We start from the raw sequence: 19,958 nt of genomic DNA on the forward strand, positions 1-19,958 counted from the left end.
GCAAGCCAACACACATCACGTAATGGTGAAGAGCGAGGGCTCTGGGGTAAGAGACGCCAGGGTTCAATCCAGGCTCTTTCTGGGGCAAGACACTGAGCCCCCTCCCTGCGCTCTAGGCGGGCATCTGTGAAATGGGAGGAAGCACCCACCTCCCAGAGCTGCCGGGGCTCCAGAGAGATAAGACATGCAGTGGAGCTTGGCACAGAGCCTGGGAAAATCTCAGGAGGTACTGGTGGAGGCTATTAATGGCTCCTGACATTTTTTGTGTGTCCTGGACCACTTCGGCAGAGCCTATGGACCACTTCTCAGAATGTTTCTAAAGTGCATGAAATAAAATACTCAGGATTCCATGGGGACAAGTTCATAGACGGCCTGAATTCTAAGGAAGTCAGGCTCAGACCTCTGCCAGGATGAAGCCTTAGCTCTCTCATGTCAGACTGTCCCAAGGTCACTCTGTGGTCCTGTCCCAATCAAATCCCTTCCGGTGGGCCCCGCACAACACAAGCTGGAGTGGCTGGAAACTGGATCCCAGAGCTGGAGGAGGCACCCCTTGGGAGGAGCCTTCTCCCAATGACAGCATGTCTCTCCCGCCTCCCTTGCCTTGCTACCTCCAAGAAGGATCACACTGTCCTCTGAGGCTCACCCCCCAGCAGTGGGGTCCCTCTGTCCCTTCAAAGCATTTCTTAACTCAGATGAACACAAGTTTTGGTCTGTGCTCTTGGAGAGCCAGCTTCCAGTGGTGGGAAAGCCTATAAAGGCATCTAACTTTGCTGTGCCTGCTGCAGACAACACTCCTCTCCCCAGTACCATTCTACATCCTCCTGAGGCCAGGACTCAGGGGACCCTAAGCCCCTTCTAGTCAGAAGCAACATGAAACCTAGAGGGGTGGGATGTGGTAGGAGGTGGGAGGGAGGTTCAAAACGGAGGGAATGGCTGACTCATGTTGACGTATTGAAGAAAACGACACAACATTGTAAAGCAATTATCCTCCAATTAAAAATAAGTAAATTTTTTAAAAAGCAACATGAAACTTATTTCAAAGACTCTTAGAATGTCACTAAAGGAAGGGCCAGCAGGATCCGCGACTCAACTCCCCCAGCTGACAGAGGAGTAAAGCAAAGCCAGAGATGGAAGAAATTCATCCAAGGTCACCCGGAAAGGAGGCGGCAAGGCTTAATCCTGGGTCTTCTGGTTCTCTCTTGTTGCTGTTGTTTAGTCGCTGAGTCGTGTCTGACTCTTTTGTGACCACATAGACTATAGCCGCCAGGCTCCTCTGTCCCTGCGACTTCCCAGTAGAGAATACTAGAGTGAGTTGCCATTTCCTTCTCCAGGGGATCTTCCTGACAAAGGGATCAAATTCACTTCTCCTGCACTGGCAGGCGGATTCTGAGCCATCAGAGAAGCCCGGCTCTCTCTTGCCTTCCACCAAAAACCAAGATAAATCTAGAAAGTTGTTCCTAAATTTAATGAGAGATGGAGCAGAGAGCTAGACTCTGTATGAGGGCCCAGGGATCTAGACGGGGCACCTGGCTGGCCCCCAGAACACCAGAGCCAGCAGTGCATGGGAAAAGGGGATCAAGTGAAAAGAATCCCAGAAGCCTTGGGATAGACTGTGCCTCTCAAGGGCAGCAAAGTCTTAAGCATAAGGGATGCAGAGCCCTGCATGTTGTTATTGTTCAGTCGCTCAGTTGTGGCCGACTCTTTGCAACCCCATGGACTGCAGCATGTTAGGCTTTCTTGTCCTTCACTATCCCCCAGAGTTTGCTTGAACTCATGTCCATTGAGTCCATGATGCCATCCAATCATCTCATCCTCTGTCACCCTCTTCTCCTCCTGCCCTCCATCTTTCCCAGCATCAGGGACTTTTCCAATGAGTCGGCTCTTTGCATCAGGTGGCCAAAGTATTGGAGCTTCAGCATCAGTCCTTCCAATGAATATTCAGGGTTGATTTCCTTTAGGACTGACTAGAGCCCTGGTAGAAGGCACAAATTATCTCTCACTAGTGAAGACGGAAGGAGTCACTGGTTTGGGGCTGCTCTCTGGAAGAGAAGTAGATTCACTTCTCTCAGCCCAGCCATTTTCAGGAACCACTCGGGCACTATGCTAGAGGCAATTAAAAGGCACACTAAAGACATTCAGAGTCTGCAGCTGTTGCTGGGACTGCTTGCTCCACACCTGGGATGGACAGCAGGGGCCCCAGGGCAGGAGCTCTGTCTCTCCTCCGCAAGTACAGCCCTGAGCCCTGTGCCCTGTGTCCCTGGCCACTTGTCATAATCCCCAAACCCCGCTAGCCTTTAGACACCTGCTCCCCAGGGTCTCAAGATGCCCTCTGTCTCAAGATTGCCAGGCTGCTGGGGGCTGGATTTGACTCTGACTGGGGCAAAGGCCTCCATCCCTCTGTTGTAAGCCCTTCTCCCAAGAGTCCCAAAGCTCACTGAGGCCTTCTAGGGAGACAGGCAACACCCACTGGCAGGCTGCTAGGCCCCACAACCCCTGTCCACGGGACTCATCCACAAAGCCCTTACACCAAGCGTGGTCTGAGCCTACCTACTCACATTGGAATCATCTAAGATGTGTTAAAAATGCTGGTTCCTGGGCCACCCTGTGGAATCTGAAACTTAGGGTTAGGGGGAGCAGTACGGTTTGGAAATCTGCATCTTAATATGTCCACTTGGTAATTCTGTGGCAACTGGAAGTTTGAGAAGTACTTTCTCACAGGGTCCCCCGGCTGGCGACACTCATTTCTGCTGCCAACCTGACAGCTGTTACAGCTGTGTGCGTGGACACAGTTAATTTGATTTCCTGTCTGGCAGCTGTGCAGCAGGGAAGGGACAGCTGAGGGTCTCAAAAACAAGAGGAGAGGATGAGGTAGGAGGGGATGGGGGCAGGGGAGACTGTCTGAATGGGACGACAGGGTGTTCAACTTTGTTCCTGAGCCTGCTTCTCTCCCTTGGGTCGAAATCCCTACACGGAGGAAAACAGCTGATCCAGTGGCCCCGAGGATTTAGAGAAAAGAGTCTCCTCTCAGAAACCTCAGGAGTCCCCAAGGCCAGACTGGTCGAGGAGCACAAACTTTGGGAGCACAAAGACAGGCACACCACGTCCGGTGGTTCAGGCTGTGACTGTACAAGGGCCCCCAACTGAATGGCCAAGTGGGGGGCTGAGATCTAGCGCGTGCTCCAAGCATGCTAAGCCATCCACTCTGGTATGAGTATACAGCCACCTGGAAGAAAGGCTGCCTTTTAAAAGTCTGCACAGGGAAGCTCTTGTGTAGGTTAGCGGTGGCCCTACACAAAAACCCAAGTCCAAAACCCAAAGTCATTTACTCTGTGACCTTCGGCAAGCTCCATAACCTCTCAGATCTTTCTCAACTGTAAAACATAACTATTAATACCTTTCCAAAGGAAATAGGTAAGGAAAGCACCGATACCCATCATTTAGTACATTATAATATTAATTTCCTTCCCACCTAGTTTCGCCCTTTCGATCTTCCCACACCCCAACACCTACACACCCACCTACATAGCCAAACTTGGAATGGTATGAAGAATGTGAACAAGAATGTCCAGGGGAGAGGACTATCCAGGGGGTGGTCCAACAGCTAAGCATCCGAGCTCCCAATGCAGGGGGCCTGGGTTCCATCCCTAGTTAGGGAAAAAGACCCTACATGCTACAACTAAGAGTTCAGATGCCCTAAGACCTGGTACAGTCAAATAGATAAATAAATTCTTTTAAAAAAAAAAAGAATATCCAGGGGAAACCCTAATACCAAACACAAACCCCACGGCACTTCCCAACATCCACAGCATCCCTTCCCGGCATGAACGGAATTCACACCCTCCCTCACTAGGGAAAGAGAACTCCTCCTCCATGCCTGCTTTTAACATCCTGCACATTGCCCAAGCAGCAGCTCTGCCCAATCCAGGCCAGAGGGAAATCCAAGGCCCAACAGAATGGAGGCAGGGGAACCTCCAGCACTGTGTCCCAGAGTTCAATCTCCTGGGTTTCCTGAGCCGAGACCAAGCCTGGATGAGAAGGGTGCCCATTGTGGGCTGCGGGGGGAGCCAGGCAGAGACCCCATCCATCAGGGAAGCCCTGAGGGCACTAGCAGAAGCTGTGGTTTGTCCCCCTCCTTCAACAAGAATAGTGGAGAGCCCCCGGCATCCTTCGTGGGCTCGCCCGCCAGGACTCTGGCTCACCCACTGGGGCAACGTACCATATCTGTCTATTCACCCAGAGGGCCAAGCCTGAGAAGAGAGCCCGAGGATCCTGCTGTCAACCAACCCCGGATGCCAGCCCCCTCAAGCAACATTCATTCATCCATGTGCCAGGCACCATGCTAAGAGTGCACAAGACCGTCCAGAGAGCCAAGGATACCCCTCAAACAGGGTTCCAAAGACTTGCTGCTGGCGTGGGCAAAGAGCTCAGGGCAGACACCCACCCTGGAAAGCTCCCTTTCCTCAAACCCTAGGGCTGGGGAGGCCTGGCGACGCACACTGCCCACGAAGTGCTCCTGGACACCTGCTTTTTTAGCCACAGGCTTTTGCATCCTGTCTGGAGACGAACAAGAGATGGAGAGAGGGGGTGGGGCGGGGAGGGGGGTGGGGCGGGAGGAGGGGATAGTAGGGGGGAACACCAGGCTGCCTGGCCCTCATGGCTGTGTTTATCCGGGGTGGATTTTTTTTTTAACCCAAAGGTTAAAGCGTTTCTATTTGAAACATCTATTTACATTCCAGAGTCCAAAAAAAAAAAAAGGCAGCCGAGATCCAGGCCTATATCTGTCCCCAGCCGCGTCACAGACACAGCATCAGAGCTGCACAGGGGGAACATTCTTAGCCCTTTCCCCGAGCCGCTGAGGTGACTCACGCCTCCCTCCTGCCAGCATGGACCACGCCACCACTCAGAAGGCTAGGCAGTGTGCGTGTGTCGGTTTTGGTGGAGGAGGGGGGTGCCCAGAGGGATCTAGAGAGCCAGACTGGCTGCAGGGGCCAGCGGGATGTAGAGATGGGGAGCCTTTAGGAAAGGGATGGGGGCAGCAGAAATCCAGCCTGCAAGGATTCTGGGGTCCAACTTGAAAGAAGAAGAGAAGACATGCTAAGGAGGAAACTTCAGGCCAACAGCCAACTGCTTCTGGAAGGCACAGAACAGTGGGGACAGGGCAGGATGGGTGGACTGATACGGCATTTGCCAAATGGGGTAGAGCTGCTCCCCCAAGCAGAGATGCTCTGCACAGTCAGCCTTTCACTCTGCAAGAGACCACCTTGACTCCCAGGGGCTTCAAGGCAGACGTCAACAGATAGGTTCTTTAGCTAGAGCTGTGGGCTCGACTGGAGCAGGGCTAGACTGGCCCCCTGTGTTTACACCCCTCCCAGGGACTATGCACAGACTGCACCGCTGGCCCTAGGGTTCTAGTCCCATCCCAGAGGCCTGCACAGCGGGCATCCTCAGGGCTGGTCCCCAGGGTTATGCCACGACCTTAGGAGACCGCATGGGCATCCCTGCCCAGGCAGATGGCTGGCCTTGTTTGAAGGGTTTTCCAATCTTCCCCAAACCTTCATCCTCTGACACATCCCAGTTCAGCTGCAACCCTATCCCTGGACAGCTTAGAGCCAAATCACGGGTGCCTGTGCAGGCACATGGTTCCCACCTTCCAATCCAAAGCCTGGGACCCACACCCACCTACCCAGAGGCAAAGACTCCCCGTACACACACACACACACAGACACCCACACCCAAGTGCCAAGCCACTGCCAGGAGGGGCCAAGCAGGCATGGGTCCAGCAGGCCCCTCCCTAGAGGAAGCATCTGGTGGTGCCGGCCTGGTGGGGAGGCTGTGCCAGGAAGGCCTGATGCTGCCAACAGGTTCCTGGGAGGGAGAGAGGGAGTGGCTCAGCCCTGGGGGATCCCACCCCCAGCCAAGAGTCCCTGCTGAGAAGGGGGCAGGGTTAGGGAGTCCTCAAGCCCTGTGAGCCTGAGTAACATTCCTTCATCCTCATGTGTTGACAATAAACCAAGGCCTGTGGGAAAGAGCGATATGGGGGGTGGGGGTAGTCAAGGGCGCCAAGGCCCCCAACATCCCAGTTGCCAGCCTCTGCCTAACTCGACCAGAACTGGACAAGCCTCCTCCCCAGATGTCAACTCCCAGGACACTCTCACCTGTGGACGGGCAGAAATCACTGCAATGGACCCTCTCGACCCCAAGAACGCACCAGAGGAGCTGGCAGGGTGGCGGGGGGGAAGCCTTTATTCTTATGGACACTCCAGCTCTAGTTTCTTCTCTTGTCCAAACCTGGGAAGCGGACAGCCTGGAGGCAGGTCACTGACCCACTTTCTCCCCTCTTGACCACGGTGCCAACTAGGCCAGGACCGTCTAGTAATCCACAGCCCCCAGCAGTGGATGCCGACCCTGCCAGTGGCCAAAGAGATGCTGCGCAGTGCAGCTGGAGGGCGTGGTGGGAGGGCAGGTCTGGGAGAGCAGGGAAGCCCACCTGAGAGAGCACACCTCCCCTGACTGCACATATTCTCAACAAAGACCTCCAGAAAGATTTAGGCAGGACCCCACCTGGGTGAGACCTGGAGCCAGATGCTCAGCTGCAGAGATGAAGATGCCCAATGTCAGAGGGCAGGCGGGGACACGGAGGCACTTACCTGTCACAGGGATGCCGTGCAGAGGGGTCCGGGGCAGGATTTCCAAGGCTGGTTCCCGGCCTGGCATCCCATCTGCTGAGAAACAGGATTCCGTCTCATAGATGGTCTGCAGCATCTCCACCAGCCCCTGAGCCTTGGGCACTAGCAGCATGCCCGGGAGGGGCCGCCTGAGGCGGGGAGTCAGCCACAGGGAAGGTGGTCGGGCGGGGCCCTTGCGGCTGCTCGGGGGCTCCCTCAGGCCACGGCTGCTGGGACCAGTGCGATGGGGAGGTGCTTCATCCGGCCTGGGCACTCCTGGCGGCAAGAGGAGCCAGGAGCCCCAGAGCTACGGGCCCAGCACCCCTCTAGAGGGGCAGCCGACCACCAGTCTCTCCAGAGCTCCCAGGAGCAGGGTCTGGCTGAGCACTCAGGGGACAGGAAGGGGAGCTGGGCAGGCAGGCAGGCTCTCTGTGTTCCCTCCCAGCCCTGGGTGACAGCTCTGGGCCCGGCTCCCTGCTCCTCCTGGCTCCCTGCTCCTCCTTCCCGAATGAGCCGCCGGCAGCTGGCAGGAGACTGAAATAGCAGTTGGGGGAGGGCCCTGTCTATAAATAGGTGGAGCATGCTCAGGGAGCCGCCGGCCGGCTGCCAGGAGCCCGGGCCTGGCGGAGGCCCCATGGGGGGGGGGGGCGGAGGGGGAGGCGCGTTCCACCCCAGGAGGAAGCGCCAGGGAGGGGGATGGGAACCGGGAAGAGCCTGCACTCAGGGCCAAGGCCACAGAGCCGGGTGGCCAGAGGCTGCGCTGGGGCAGGGCTCGGGCTGGAATAGCCACACATCTGGGAGCAGCTCTGGGATTGCTTTTGGCAGGCAAGGGGCTAGAGCCCCAAAAGCCTGACTCTGTCCTCTACGTTCCTCGCACCATCGGGAGCAGATAAAGCAACTGAAAAGGTCAGGGATAGGTGGGCCGACAGGGCCACCAGGCCAAACCGTGCATCTTCCCGGGAGTCCTAACAGCCAATGGGAGCTGATTTACCTTCTGCCCTCTTTCAGACCTGGGAGGTGCCTCCCCGCCCCCTCAACCAGCAGGGAGATCCCTGAGCGGCAGCTAAATGGTGGCTCCCTCCTACCTATTGGGGTGTCACTTCCAGAGGCTGCTCAGCTTCCTTCCAGGGGGCAGAGAGACCCTTCCAGGACAGGCCTCACCCCACCCACAGAAGGGAATCTGAGAGCACCTGCCTGTGCTCAGGCCACAGGTAGCTCTTCCTGCGGTGAGTGCAATGCTAAGTAGCACACAGGTCACCTCATTTATTTTGCACGATGACCTCGGGAGAGAGGTGCAGACGGGGAAACATAGGCACAAAGAGATGAAGTCACTCAGGTCATACAGCCGCTTGAATGGTAGGGCTGGGACATCTGAAGTTCATGTCTGAGCTCTAACCACCACAGCCCCTGCTCCCTGCATGGAGGGCACATGAAACTGCCCCAGGGTTTCCAGTAACAGGTACAATGACCACCCCCCCGCCCCCGGACCAAGGTAGGAGGAAACCTGGGGTTGCAGCCCCTGTAAGAAGAGTTGAGGGGCTGCCAGCATCCAGCCATTCCCCATCAGCCTCAGGCCTGGCAGAGCAGGGCCCGCTCCTGAGGCCCTGCTGGGACCTGAGACTGGTGTGCCATGAAGACCGGTGATACCCCCACCTACGCTTCCCACTGCTGGCCCATCCCTTCTCCTGAGGTTGTGCCTCCCACTGATACAGAGATCCCACTTGGCCCCCTGACCTCACTGAAGCCTTTTAATAGCCTGGTTATTCCTGGGTCTGTGTCCCCCTCCCCCTTCCTGATGTCACAGCTGCTATTTTGGAGCCCCCTCCTGGCCCCTCCTTGCCCCCAACTCTAGGCATGGAGCCAGGGACACCTGTCCTCTCCCTGGACTGGATGACCTCACCCTCCCGTCGGGAGCCCAGAAGGAGCTGGCCAACCAAGGACACGAGAGATGTGGCTCCTGCCAGCTGGGGACAGCAAAGGGGCCTCCTGCCCTCAGGTGGAGAGATCACATGGATGGGGAAGGGGCAGAGGTAGGCTGTCCCAGGTCCTAGACTGGCGGGTAAGATGGGTATGAGGGAAGCTGGAGGTTAACAGGAGCTAAAGAAAGTTCTGAGCCTCAGCTTCTTAGTCAGGACAGACTCCAGAAAACGTGATGGAGCAGTGTTCCCCACAGGGGTCTGGAGTTGGTGGACACTTCAGAGTAGGTCTGGGGACTCCGTTCAGCACAATGCACCCCAAACTCATCCTGGCCAACCAGGCTCTCCAGAGAGCAAGGGGAGGGAAAGTCAAGGTCTCCTCAGCAGGGTGACAGGCAGCAGTCTCCAGGGAGCCCAGAAAGCTGGGGGCAGCAGCCCGTCCCAACCAAGACTCCACCCACCCACGCTGAAAGCAACCAGAAGGGCTGGCTAGCCCTGTCCTTGCTCTCTCTCTGCCTGCCCCAGGCACAGGAGAGTATGGTAGGGGAACCCTGTTCTGGAAGAGAGGAAATCATCAGTTACAATGACTCAAAAGGCAGGGCCCCCAGAACGTGGAGCAGTCAGAACCCTAAGGAAACGCAGCTCCCTGTTTAGAGAAGCTGGGAGCCCCCGGGAGGCTGGGCACCCAGAGGTGGCCAGAGCCAGGGGTTCAGGGCAGTTCCCAGCACTGCTACGCCTTTCAGCAACAGCTTGAAGTGGGAAGTAAAGTGTCAGACACAGCCAGACGATCCTCAGCATAGTTCCCAGAATCCTTCAGGGCAGTAAGAGAGGAGGCCTGGGATGGGGACAAGTTTCATTTTTTTTATTCTGAGGTTCAAGTGATGCAACATCTTCCTAACGTCTAACCTCAATCCTTCCTGCTTTATAGCTCCTCTCCTCGGGGTTCATGTCTCTTCTCCATGCCCCCTCTCCAGCTCTCTCATGCGTCACCCCACCAATCTTACAGAGCACCCACCAAGAATGGGTCACAGTAGCCTCATGAAAAGCAGGCACCATCCCCTCCAGAGCCACCTTGACCTCGTTTGCTCCCTCCCTCCCTCAGAGGCTGGGCTCAGGCCTCCTAACCCTTTAAATGGGGAGAAGGAGAACCTAAAGTGGTTCCTTGAGCTCACAAAGGCTCCCATCTTCTGGTCCCAAAAGGCCAGGGTGGGGCCCTGACTGTAAGGAAGAAAGTGAAATCTGCTTTGTACAGAGTATAAAAGCCGAGAGCTGGTGCGGGGCGGGGCGGGGGGTGTACCCCGGATGGAGTGCAGGGTGCAAGCTGCCATGGGGCCCTGGAGGCAGGCCTGCCTGCCCTCCAGTTCTCTCCTGCCCTCGGAGTCAGTCATGCTGGAGCTTGTCAGCATGGCCCAGGAGCCGCCATGTGCCAGGTCCCATGCTGGGTGCTGGCTAAACCCTCTCATTTGAGACCCAGCCCAGGGAAAATGTGAACACCTCCTGTGGCATCTTCCACATCCCCTCAGGGTTGACCCTGCCTCCTCCGACTATTCCATGCTAAGCCTTCAATCCTTTCGGAATGGTGGGACAGGGGAGGATGGCACCGATCTCAATCCACAGTGAGTTCAGAGGCATGCCAGGGGGCATCGAAGTGGAGAAGGGACACCAGAGTCCACTACCCAGACCCCTTCCCCATGACGCATCTGACCCACTTTCTCCTCCTTCCCCGGGGGCACAGAGGCAGAGGCTGAGTCTGAGGCTGGGAGGCAGGACGCCGAGGTTCCTGGCTCCACCCCACGCCTATGCCCCAGTTTCTCTGGTCACCCAGAAAGGAGGGGGCAGCCGGGAAAGGGAAGGAGAGAAAGTGTGCAGCAAGCTGGGAGGTGCTGGGCAGGCAGGTGTTGTCATGAAGCTTGTCTCCCTCCCATGCTGGGGCTAAGGAACCTGGCCGCCTCCTCCTGGGGCCCTGTAGCCATCTACACTGGCTCAAGAGGTGGGCCTTCCCCGTGCCCACGCCTCTTGGCTGCGGCACGGAGGACAGGGCCGTGAGGGACCAGAGTGGGCCCAGGCCCCAGGATAGCTCCTCCAGGCTGGTGAGGGGCACATCCTGTCAGTCCTTCACACCCACTGATGGGAGCAGGAATGAAAATGAAGCCTCAATCCTCAAGCCTCCCGGTGCCTAAAGAGAAGCCAGATACCAGGCAGCAGCCTCCTCAGGGAAGCGGGCAGCCCCATCAACAGCCTCTGCTTGTCCTCCCAGGACTGCAAAAGAGGCAAATCAGGTCAGATGCTGGCATCTGGCCCAGCCCAGAGGGAAGTGGATCAGCTCCCACTCCCCAGGGAGGACTGGGGAGCCCAGAAGTAAATCTCTCGAGATCTCCACCTGCCACCCCTCACCCGGAAGACGTTTTTTCACTAACTTGTCCGCTGTGAGGGCAGGGATGGATCATCTCCTACTTTTCTTTTCCAAATAGGAAAGCTCCTGCCCTGAGACAAAAGGAGGGAAACTGCCCCTCACCCAGGCCTGCCCTTCTGAGTACTGAGGGAGAGAGGGCTGAGTCTTCAGGGGGGAAAGGGTTGAGGGGGTGCTCAGAGACCCGGGGGACTAACCACTCTCCTCATCCCCACCTTTAGCCTCAGGCCTGCAGCCTCATGCTCTTCCTAAGCTCTCTGCGAGGGACACCAGCTTCAATTCGTGGTTTCATTGGACTTTCGTGGAGTTCAGGAAAGCAGTTTCCAGGCTTTTACCAGGCGCCCAGCACCCGCAGCCTCAGCCCAGATACCACCCTGCACTCTGGGAATGGCAGATGCCGGGCCCCTCGATGGGGGAGGCTGTGCAGAAGTTGGCCCACTCCCCCGGTCAGAGCAGCTGGAACTCCACACTGGGGAGAGGAGGCCTGGAGCCCCGGAAAAACTAGGTAGGAAGGGCCTCGGGATGCCCTGAACAATGATCCCAGTCTAAGCCTGGCAACAGTCCTAAAAGCAGCTTTCCAATCTCTGGCCCCCTGTCCTTCTTCCTCCTTGCTGAACACAAGAGGACGGCATCTCCCCCTGCTGGGGGGAGCGAGAAAGCCAGCCAGGAATCGCGGCCAATTCGATGGGCCCCTCCTGGCCGGGCTCAGGGTTGATGGACACCTCCAGCCCCTGCCAGCTCTGGGACAAAGGGCTACAAGGAGGATTCAGCCCACCTGCATCTAGAAAGACAACCCACTGACCTGATCCAGCTGAGGTTGATCATCTTAGCCTTTCACTGTAAGGCACTAAAATCCCAAAGCTGGAAAATGTCCTTTCGGAGCCACCAACAGATGCCTCTGGCCAGCTCCCATTCCCCCGGCCAAGGGTTAGACCCCAAGCCTGGTGTGCCTAGATATGGCTCCCAAACAGGTCAGTGTTGTAGCTCAGAGGAAAGAAGCAGCTGGCACTCTTGTTAGGCACAACCAACCCTGCGAGGGGCAGCATCCAGCTGAGATGGCCAAGGGACTGCTGAGAACCCACCAGGCCTCTCCTTCCCCTTCTCCAGCCCAGCCTCATAGGAGGAAGCAGGAAGTCAGGGTAGCCCACCCTCCAGCACCAGAGTCACACAGACCTCTCTACGTCTAACGCCTGACACAGCCCCTGCAGGGGAAACGAAGGCAGGCATTGGCAGGAGGTCCGGAGGGGGGACCACAATCCCAGCAGGAGGGGGCCCATCAACAAAGCTGACTTGCTGAATCTCAGGAGCCCAGCCTTCTCCAGCGGGCATTCTACTGTCTTGTGCCCGGACAGCATCACGATGGAAAGGGCAACAGGAGGGGGCACAGCCTTAACCAAAACAAAGGTCACAAAGCCAACCAATCCCACCAGCTTCTGGCTTCCCTGAATCTGTTGGAAGCCCTGGGACTGTGGTCAGGGCCACACGTCACCAGCACGCGGTCCTCACGACAGGAAGCCACCAGATGGAACACAGTGATGATGACGGGGAATGAGATGGGCCTCGACTCCTCCCTGATCCTGCTTTGCACCATCCTGCTAACTGGTTTCAGTCTCCAGGCCCTAGTTTCCCTGTCTCTAAAAGAATGAAAGGTATCTCCCACCCCTGCAAAAAAAGATGTAAGTAATAGGAAGGGCTGGGGGGGGAGGGGGGCGGGGGTTGGTGGTTAAAGTTGAGCAAGATGGACTCTGACCCTTTTAAGTCTGTGCAGAAGGAGACAGCCAAGGAGGGAAAGCAGTTATTACTCTGACCACACTGACCCATGACCCCCCTGTGAAACCCCTGAGGGTCCAGCTCAGGCCACTTGGACACATCCACATGGGCAGACATCCAGACTCACCCGTGCACAAAGCTGCCTGGAGTCCCACCCACAGACTATTTCTGGCAGCACTAGGCAGGCTCCTAGGAGCAGAGGGGAATAAGAAATCTCAGAGTTGGAGACCCCAAATTAAGAATCTCCCCAGTCCAGGGCATGTCTACCTGGACTCAAAGAAGAGAGCCAAGTCTCCTTGGCTACGTGTCACTGCCCACTCCTCACCCAAATACCACTCATCCCAGCACAGGCTGAGGCTGGAGGCCTTGCAAACCTCCATCAAGAAAAAGAGTATGGAAAAGAGTATGGAACTTCTGCAAGAAGAAAGGACACCACCATGACAAGGAAGCTGGGCACTCAGCTATCAGAGGGAGCTTCTTCCAACATCATCCCCAGACCTCCCGAAGGGGTTCGGGGGCACACAGCCCCTTCACCCCTGCCTGTCTTGGTGAACAGGGGCAGGGTGGCATGGAATTGAAAGCCCCTGAGTCAAGAGGGCCAGCCTGGGATCACAGTTGGACCCATGCCCTCCCAGGGCTAGGCTGGACCATCAACCCATCAACTTCAGGTCTACCCCTTAGTCAATCACTTCAGGCTTGCCTCTGTCCTTTTCTCACTATGCTTCCCCACTCCTGACCCCTTATTCCATTATGGCTCAGACCCTGAAGATCAGCTGGCCTGGGGTGAATATACCCAGACAGCCCATTACATCCAAAGCCACCCCAGGTGCCTTCTCCAGCCTCCCAACTCTTACCCGACTCGGTGGGAGAGTTCATGCCGGCTCTGGGCCTGCAGGAAGCTGGCGTTGGGGGCTGGGACGGGAGGGGGTGGAGCTGCGGTGATGTCAAGAGAGACAGACGATAACAGACAGACGGACGGGACAGGAGCCCGGGGCCGCTGTGCCTCTAACGCCCATCCGAGGCCATCCTTCGGGGCGAGGCAGTCAGGCATTCAGAACGGCATTCCTGGGGAGAGATGGAGCAGGGTTAGCGGGCCCCAACTCAGGAACCTGGGGGTGGAGGGAGACCTTGGAGCTTGTCAGTTACACCTAGGGAACAGAGGGAGGGCCACCTGCCCAGCAGCACGGCACTGGACCAGACCTAGTTTCTTCTCTAACTGGTGAGGCTGCCAGCTCTCACGTGAAGGGAAATGGCTACGGTAACCACATCCAAACTCGCTTTCAGGTAACCATGTCCACTGCCAGGTGGGGAGACCTCAGAGACTCCCAAGGGTGCCCAATGCGGGATAGGGTGTGTGCCAAAGGTAAAAGTGCAGGAAGGCCTCTGAACTCTGTCCAGGGCAGTGGAGAGACGCAGGGCTGATCTGGAGGCCCTCAAAGAACTTAAGGGTGAGACTGGTCCTCCAGCCCCACAGCCTGAGCTTGGATGCTCATCTTCTCCCCGGATCCTAGCGTCACAACCCTGGAAACACCACGTGCTGCTGTCTTGGTCTCTCCCATTCAACAACAGGTTGCCCTCAGAGAAAGAGGGCAACAACTGCTCTTCCTCTACCCATTAACCATGCTGTTTCTAAGAATTTCGAAAGACGGACACATTCATCCCACATCCGGTGCCCTCTGGACTAGGGGTCCAAGGCCCACACCCAGGGCCCTGCATGTGCTGTATAGGTTGTGCCCTGCGCAACGAGGTCTGAAATCCAGCCTCTGCTCTGCCTGCCAAGCTACACAGGCTGAATCCACCCAGAATAAGGGACGCTGTTTTCCAGTTTCTACAAAGACACCAAGAGACCCAGCAGCAGGCCTGCTGAGGCCAGTAGAGTAAGAGAGGATGTCCCAGTATTACAGAACCATGTGTTTGCCAACTGTCTCCGCTCCTCCAGCTCCCCAACCCCCTCTAGCCCCACAGCTAGCCCTCAAGCCTCAGACACTACACACGCACCCACCTGGGCCCATCCCTAAAGAGTTCATGATCCACCCTAGACATGATCTCATTCATTTTTTTCCAAATGAAGGCAGGCCTTCCAACACCTAGTGAAATGGAGGAAACAGGAAGCAATAGGCAGGGGCCAAGTTTTAAACCCTAACTCTACTCCCCAAACTAGGAAGAGGCAGTCACTTCCACCCCTGGACAGCCTACCTTCTGTCCGGATTAATTCTTGGTAAACTTTGCATTCTCATCAAGGATGGCCAGGCATGAGGTCCATACGGGGCCAAGGAGCCCGGGAGTCAGCCATGGCAGAGACACGAGAACACAAACGTTGACACACACACAGGTACACTGCACATATACCAAGATCTCAAGTCTTCTACTGCCCCCCTGGGACTGGCCAAGGGACTGCTGAGAACCCACCAGGCCTCTCCTTCCCCTTCTCCAGCCCAGCCTCATAGAAGGAAGCAGGAAGTCAGGGTAGCCCACCCTCCAGCACCAGAGTCACACAGACCTCTCTACGTCTAACGCCTGACACAGCCCCTGCAGGGGAAACGAAGGCAGGCATTGGCAGGAGGTTCGGAGGGGGGACCACAATCCCAGCAGGAGGGGGCCCATCAACAAAGCTGACTTGCCGAATCTCAGGAGCCCAGCCTTCCCCAACTGGCATTCTACTCTGTCTTGTGCCCGGAAGATGTCACGATGGAAAGGGCAACAGGAGGGGGCACAGCCTTAACCAAAACAAAGGTCACAAAGCCAACCAATCCTGACTCAGTAGCCAGGGAAAGGTGCACTCAGATGGGGAGGTGGGAGTAGGCCGAGAGAAGGGGCTGAATGGCTCCCAGCAGGCACAGGTGTGAGGCAAAGTCAGAAGAGGCTGTGCAGGGTTGGGGCCAAGCTCAGGAATGCAGCAGGTGGGGCTGTTGGTGCCCTGGCAGGGCCCGCGTGGGCAGACAGCTCAGCCCATGCCCACCCCAAGGCTGGCGCCCGGTCCTGCTCACACCCTTTCCCGTGGGCTGGGGAACACAGGTTCAGAATTTCCCACGATTCCCAGCAGCCCGAGTGATCCAGCCCATCTCCTCAGTGAAAGGAACCTCCACAACAGGGCTCTCAGGAGGGGCAGAGTCTCCACGGGCCAAAAACTAGGTTAAGATCCACCCTGAGCCCCCATCAGTCCTCAACCCCTGGAGAAAAGAGGAAGGGAGGGGCTCCCAGAACTCCCAGGAGGCTCAGGGCTCTGAAAGGCTGCACTCCGGCCCCCCCTACCACATGTAACAGGACCCCTAGGCCCCCATCCACCTGCAAAGAGTGTCTGCCAACACTCCCAGGAAGCCTCCCTGGGAAACAAAGCAGCGTTCACTTTGATCGTTCATGGGGACAAGCATAGATATTTGACTGGGGGTGGGGGGAAGGGCTGAAGGGGGAAAAGGGGAGCTTAATGGTGAAAACCTGAGCTATCTGGTCCCTCCTCAGCTGGAGAAACTCACTGCTGACCATTGATATAGGAAGGTTGGGCGGGGGGGGGGGGGGGGGAGCAGTTGGGGACCAAGAGCTCCGTGGCTTCCGGCACGGGAGCAGTGAGCAGTCTGGCTTCCATGACATCACAAGCAGGCAGATCCAGGGTCCTGTCCACACCCCCTGAGAACTCCTGTCTTCCAGTCAGACCTCTGTCCCACTCCAGGATCCAAACCCACCTCCCACCTCCAGCCAGGGCGGCAGAAAACCAGCTGCATCTCACCCTACAAGTTCATGGCTAAGCCGGGGGAGGAAGGGCAAAACACCCTAGGGTGATACGCCCCACTCCATTCAAAGGCAATACAATCTCCGGTGGAGGGTGGGAGGAGAAGGGCAGACAAGGGAGGGACAGGCAAGGATGCACTGCCTCAAAAGCCCCAGGTTCACGATGCGGCCCCACAGGCATCTCATCCCTCAAGGAACTAGAACTCCACCACCACGAGGCAGTGGTTCCCTCTCCCAACACACCAGCTCCAGCCCTGCTCAAGACAGGCCCAAGTCCTGAGCACTGAGGCCGGCCAGGGACCCCTCCCCTCCCAGGTGAGCTGTCCGGACCAAATCCTGTGAGACTGCTCCCAGTGTGAGATATGCCCCCAAAGTCTTCATCAGAAAGCCATGAGCCCAAACATCCCATCCCAAGGCACAAAGGAACTCTCATCTTGACCCCTCCTGACCAGGGCCCCGGGTGATCACTTTCCCTAGCCTGGAGCCTTCCCCCAAGCTGGCCCACCAGAAGCCCGGAGGCTGATCAGAGCCAGGAGGGGTGGCTGACTTGGATGTCAGGGCCCAAACTAAGGCGGGGGGAGGGCGACAGGGGAGAAAAAAAGGCACCAGGCTGACAAATTCATTTTTGCAATCGGCCCATTTCTGTTTGTCTGCTCAGACGCAGCTCCAGGCATCTGCACAAGCCAGATGGAGGGAGGCTGCTATTTCTAGAAAAAAAAGAGGGGGGGTGGTGAGAGGGGAGGGAGGGATGAGGCAGAGGGCAGAAGACCGGGTCTGTTTGCCCTAAAACCTCAGGCAGAAGGATACCCCCTCACCAGCACTACCAGACAGGGTCCCCATTCAAGAAAGGGCTGGGGCTGGGGCTGGGGTGAGGTGGGGTGGGGGAGAAGAAAGGCAGAGAAAGTTTAATTAGCCAAAGTCAGCTACAATGGGCCCCCTCACGGGCTGCATCAGGTTTTCATTCATGAGCAAGCGACAGTGCTCCAAAAAAACGCCAAGAACCGCCCCCCCTCGCCGTCTCCCCCCCACCCCCCACCAAGAGGAGTGCGTCCTCTAGCAGGCTGGCTGAGCCTGATGCCGTGTTCCAGACATCCCTCCTCAAAGGGATGTGAGTAGGAAGAATTAATTATTAAAGAGCAGCTGGTACTTCAGCACCAACTGCACTCCCCCCAGCTCCTATAGCTGTTGCCCCCCTCCTCCCTGCAGAAACACAAACTACCTGGGCCCCCCAGGCCCCATTTCTAAACACACAGCTAGCATGCCACCCCTAGGGAAGGGAAAGCAAACCTTTGTCTCTGCAGCTACTTACAGTGGGTGGGGCATGTGATACTGCCAGCCACCCCCCCCCCACTCCATTACTCTATCCAGCCATAGAGGAGGGTATACTGGGAAGGGGAGGTTGGCACAGAGCTAATGTGTCCTCCATCCTTGCCCCCAAGTAAATAGCACCTTCTATCTGCGCTCCGGCTCCCCACATGCATACCTTCCCAGGACAGAGTGGAGATGCTGGCGGACCCAGTCCTCTAACTCAGAGACCCCTGCCTGCCTTGTCTGGACACAGCCCACAATCAAGTCCAAGGGGAGAAAAGCAAAGGGTGGTTTCAAGAGAAGGGGCAGAAGGCAAACCAAGAGCTCCCCAAGCTTTGTGTTTAAGAGGAAGAGAAGGGGGTAAGACTGAAATGAAAATGCAGCAGCCCCCAACATGGCTCACCCACCATGCCCAGCCCAGCCCAGCGTCTCAACAGCCAGCACAGGCTGAGGAACTCTGGTGCCTAGAACTCAAACGGAGGACCCTTCCTGCCTACATCCTCTAAACCTGAAGAGGCCCAAGGCAGGACCCAGCTCCAGGCTCCAGTCCTCCAAAGCAGACTGGTCAGGGGTCCTTCTGGCTAAGACTCCTGGATCTCTCATCCCCTGCCTCCTTTTGTTCCTATGGTCTGACTCCATCCTTCCCTCCCAGTTGGACCTTGAACCCAGTTACCACCAAACCCACTTACCCCAACCGCCAAAGCTAATTCCAGGCCCCGGAAGCACAGTGGTCACTGTCAGACTGGTGGGTCTCTTGAGCACCCCAAAGCAGCTGCAGCTGCCACCCTTCCTCTTTAGGGATACACCTCACCTCAGAGGCCATCCAACGAGAATCAGGTGGTCACCTCCTCCCCAAAATGAGGCATTCCCACCTTCCCCTCTTCTCCCCAACCAACCAGCCTCCCAGATTAATTACTTATTACCCAGCCAGTTCTCATCTCCCCCAGGACCCCAGAGAAGGGTGGGGTAGGGAAGCAGCTCCCCTCAAGTTAAAAGGCACAGGCAGTGCCCCCTCCCTCTGTGAGACACAGACCCAGGATGAAAAATGGGGGGCATCCACCCCAGACAAGAAGTGGGGGGGTAGCTTTCATCCCCTAGCTCTCTCTCTGGCTCCAGGGTGTCAGACAGAAGAGGGTGGGAACAAACGCAGTAACGCCTCACTAGGGAAAGGGTGCGAATAATGGGAGATAGAAGTAAGGTGGGCCCGCCGGCCCCCTCCTCGGGCATGTAAGTCAAGGACACAAAATCAAGGATGCTTCCCAGGTATGGGTAGAAGCGCTGTGGGATGGGGGCGCCCCTCACCTCAGAGTACCAAGAAAGGCTGTCCAGCGAAGAGGGGTCTGCAAAGAATTCGGGTGCAGGGCTCAAATCGCCCTGCAACGCACAGCGCGCCGCCCGGGAGAGGGCAAATCAGACAGCCCCGGCCGGTCTCCCGGCCATTTGGGGGTGTGGGTCGCGGGAAGACGGGCCCCTCCCTTACCTGTAGGGAAGGCGCCCCTGCCTGGGAGGGGCAGGGAGGGGCGCGGGTAGTAACCCCGAGGCCCGGCTCCCGGGCTGGCGATGCTCCCGGGGGGCGCCGCCTGGCACCCGGGCGCCGGGAGGAAGGAAGAGGGGCGCGGAGCTCGGCGCGCGCTCGGGGAGCCCGCGGGCAGCGACGGCAGGAGGAGGGGGCACTGTGTCGCGTCCGGGGAGCCTGGGGGAGATGGGATCGGGGCTGGTGCGGCGCGCTCACCCCGTGCGGCTCGAGCTCCGGCTTCGTGGGCGGCGGCGGCAGCAGCGGCGGCGGCAGCAGCGGCAGCACCTCCTCGACGGCTCCTCCATCTTTGCGGCGGCTCCTCCGGCTCCGCTCGCCGCCGCCACCAACAACAACATTCGGAGACGTCACTCCCGTCACGTGACCCTGCCCGGTGCTAAAAATAGAACCAGACCCCCCCCCCCAACTTCAGCCACCTCCAACCCCTCCCCTCTTTCTTGGCCCTCCCTGCCGGGCGGGGCCAACAGCGCCACCGTGACAGCTGCTTAAAGGGCCAGTACCCGCAAAGGGTTGGGCTGGGGAGGGGGAGGAAGGCAAGGGATCCGAGCCCTGTGAGCAGTGTTGGAAGGAGCGTTGCGGGATTACGGGTTTGGTTCCTGGGGGCTCGGCCCTTGGGATGCACGATTTTC

At 57.5% G+C, this 19,958-nt stretch overlaps 1 protein-coding gene across 10 annotated transcripts in view; it reads right to left on the reverse strand.

Annotated features, from left to right (window-relative positions):
• The window catches only part of HDAC5 (histone deacetylase 5), a 36,882-nt gene extending 17,202 nt beyond the window's left edge, over window positions 1–19,680 (reverse strand). For 3 of the 10 annotated variants that reach the window (XM_018065200.1, XM_018065202.1, XM_018065197.1), the window contains exons 1-4: window positions 19,528–19,680; window positions 13,616–13,826; window positions 12,889–12,950; window positions 6,648–6,722 (exon numbers count right to left, since the gene is read on the reverse strand). In XM_018065200.1, coding sequence (XP_017920689.1) covers window positions 6,648–6,722; window positions 12,889–12,950; window positions 13,616–13,812 — 334 coding nt within the window. In that variant the 5' untranslated portion in view covers window positions 13,813–13,826; window positions 19,528–19,680. Of the gene's footprint in view, window positions 1–6,647; window positions 6,723–12,888; window positions 12,951–13,615; window positions 13,827–19,275; window positions 19,480–19,527 lie in introns of those variants that run through there. The other 7 variants (XM_018065201.1, XM_018065199.1, XM_018065206.1 and 4 more) reach the window with 4 other exon arrangements.

The sequence above is a fragment of the Capra hircus genome, chromosome 19 (genome assembly GCF_001704415.2).
Source record: "Capra hircus breed San Clemente chromosome 19, ASM170441v1, whole genome shotgun sequence".
Taxonomy (NCBI): domain Eukaryota; kingdom Metazoa; phylum Chordata; class Mammalia; order Artiodactyla; family Bovidae; genus Capra; species Capra hircus.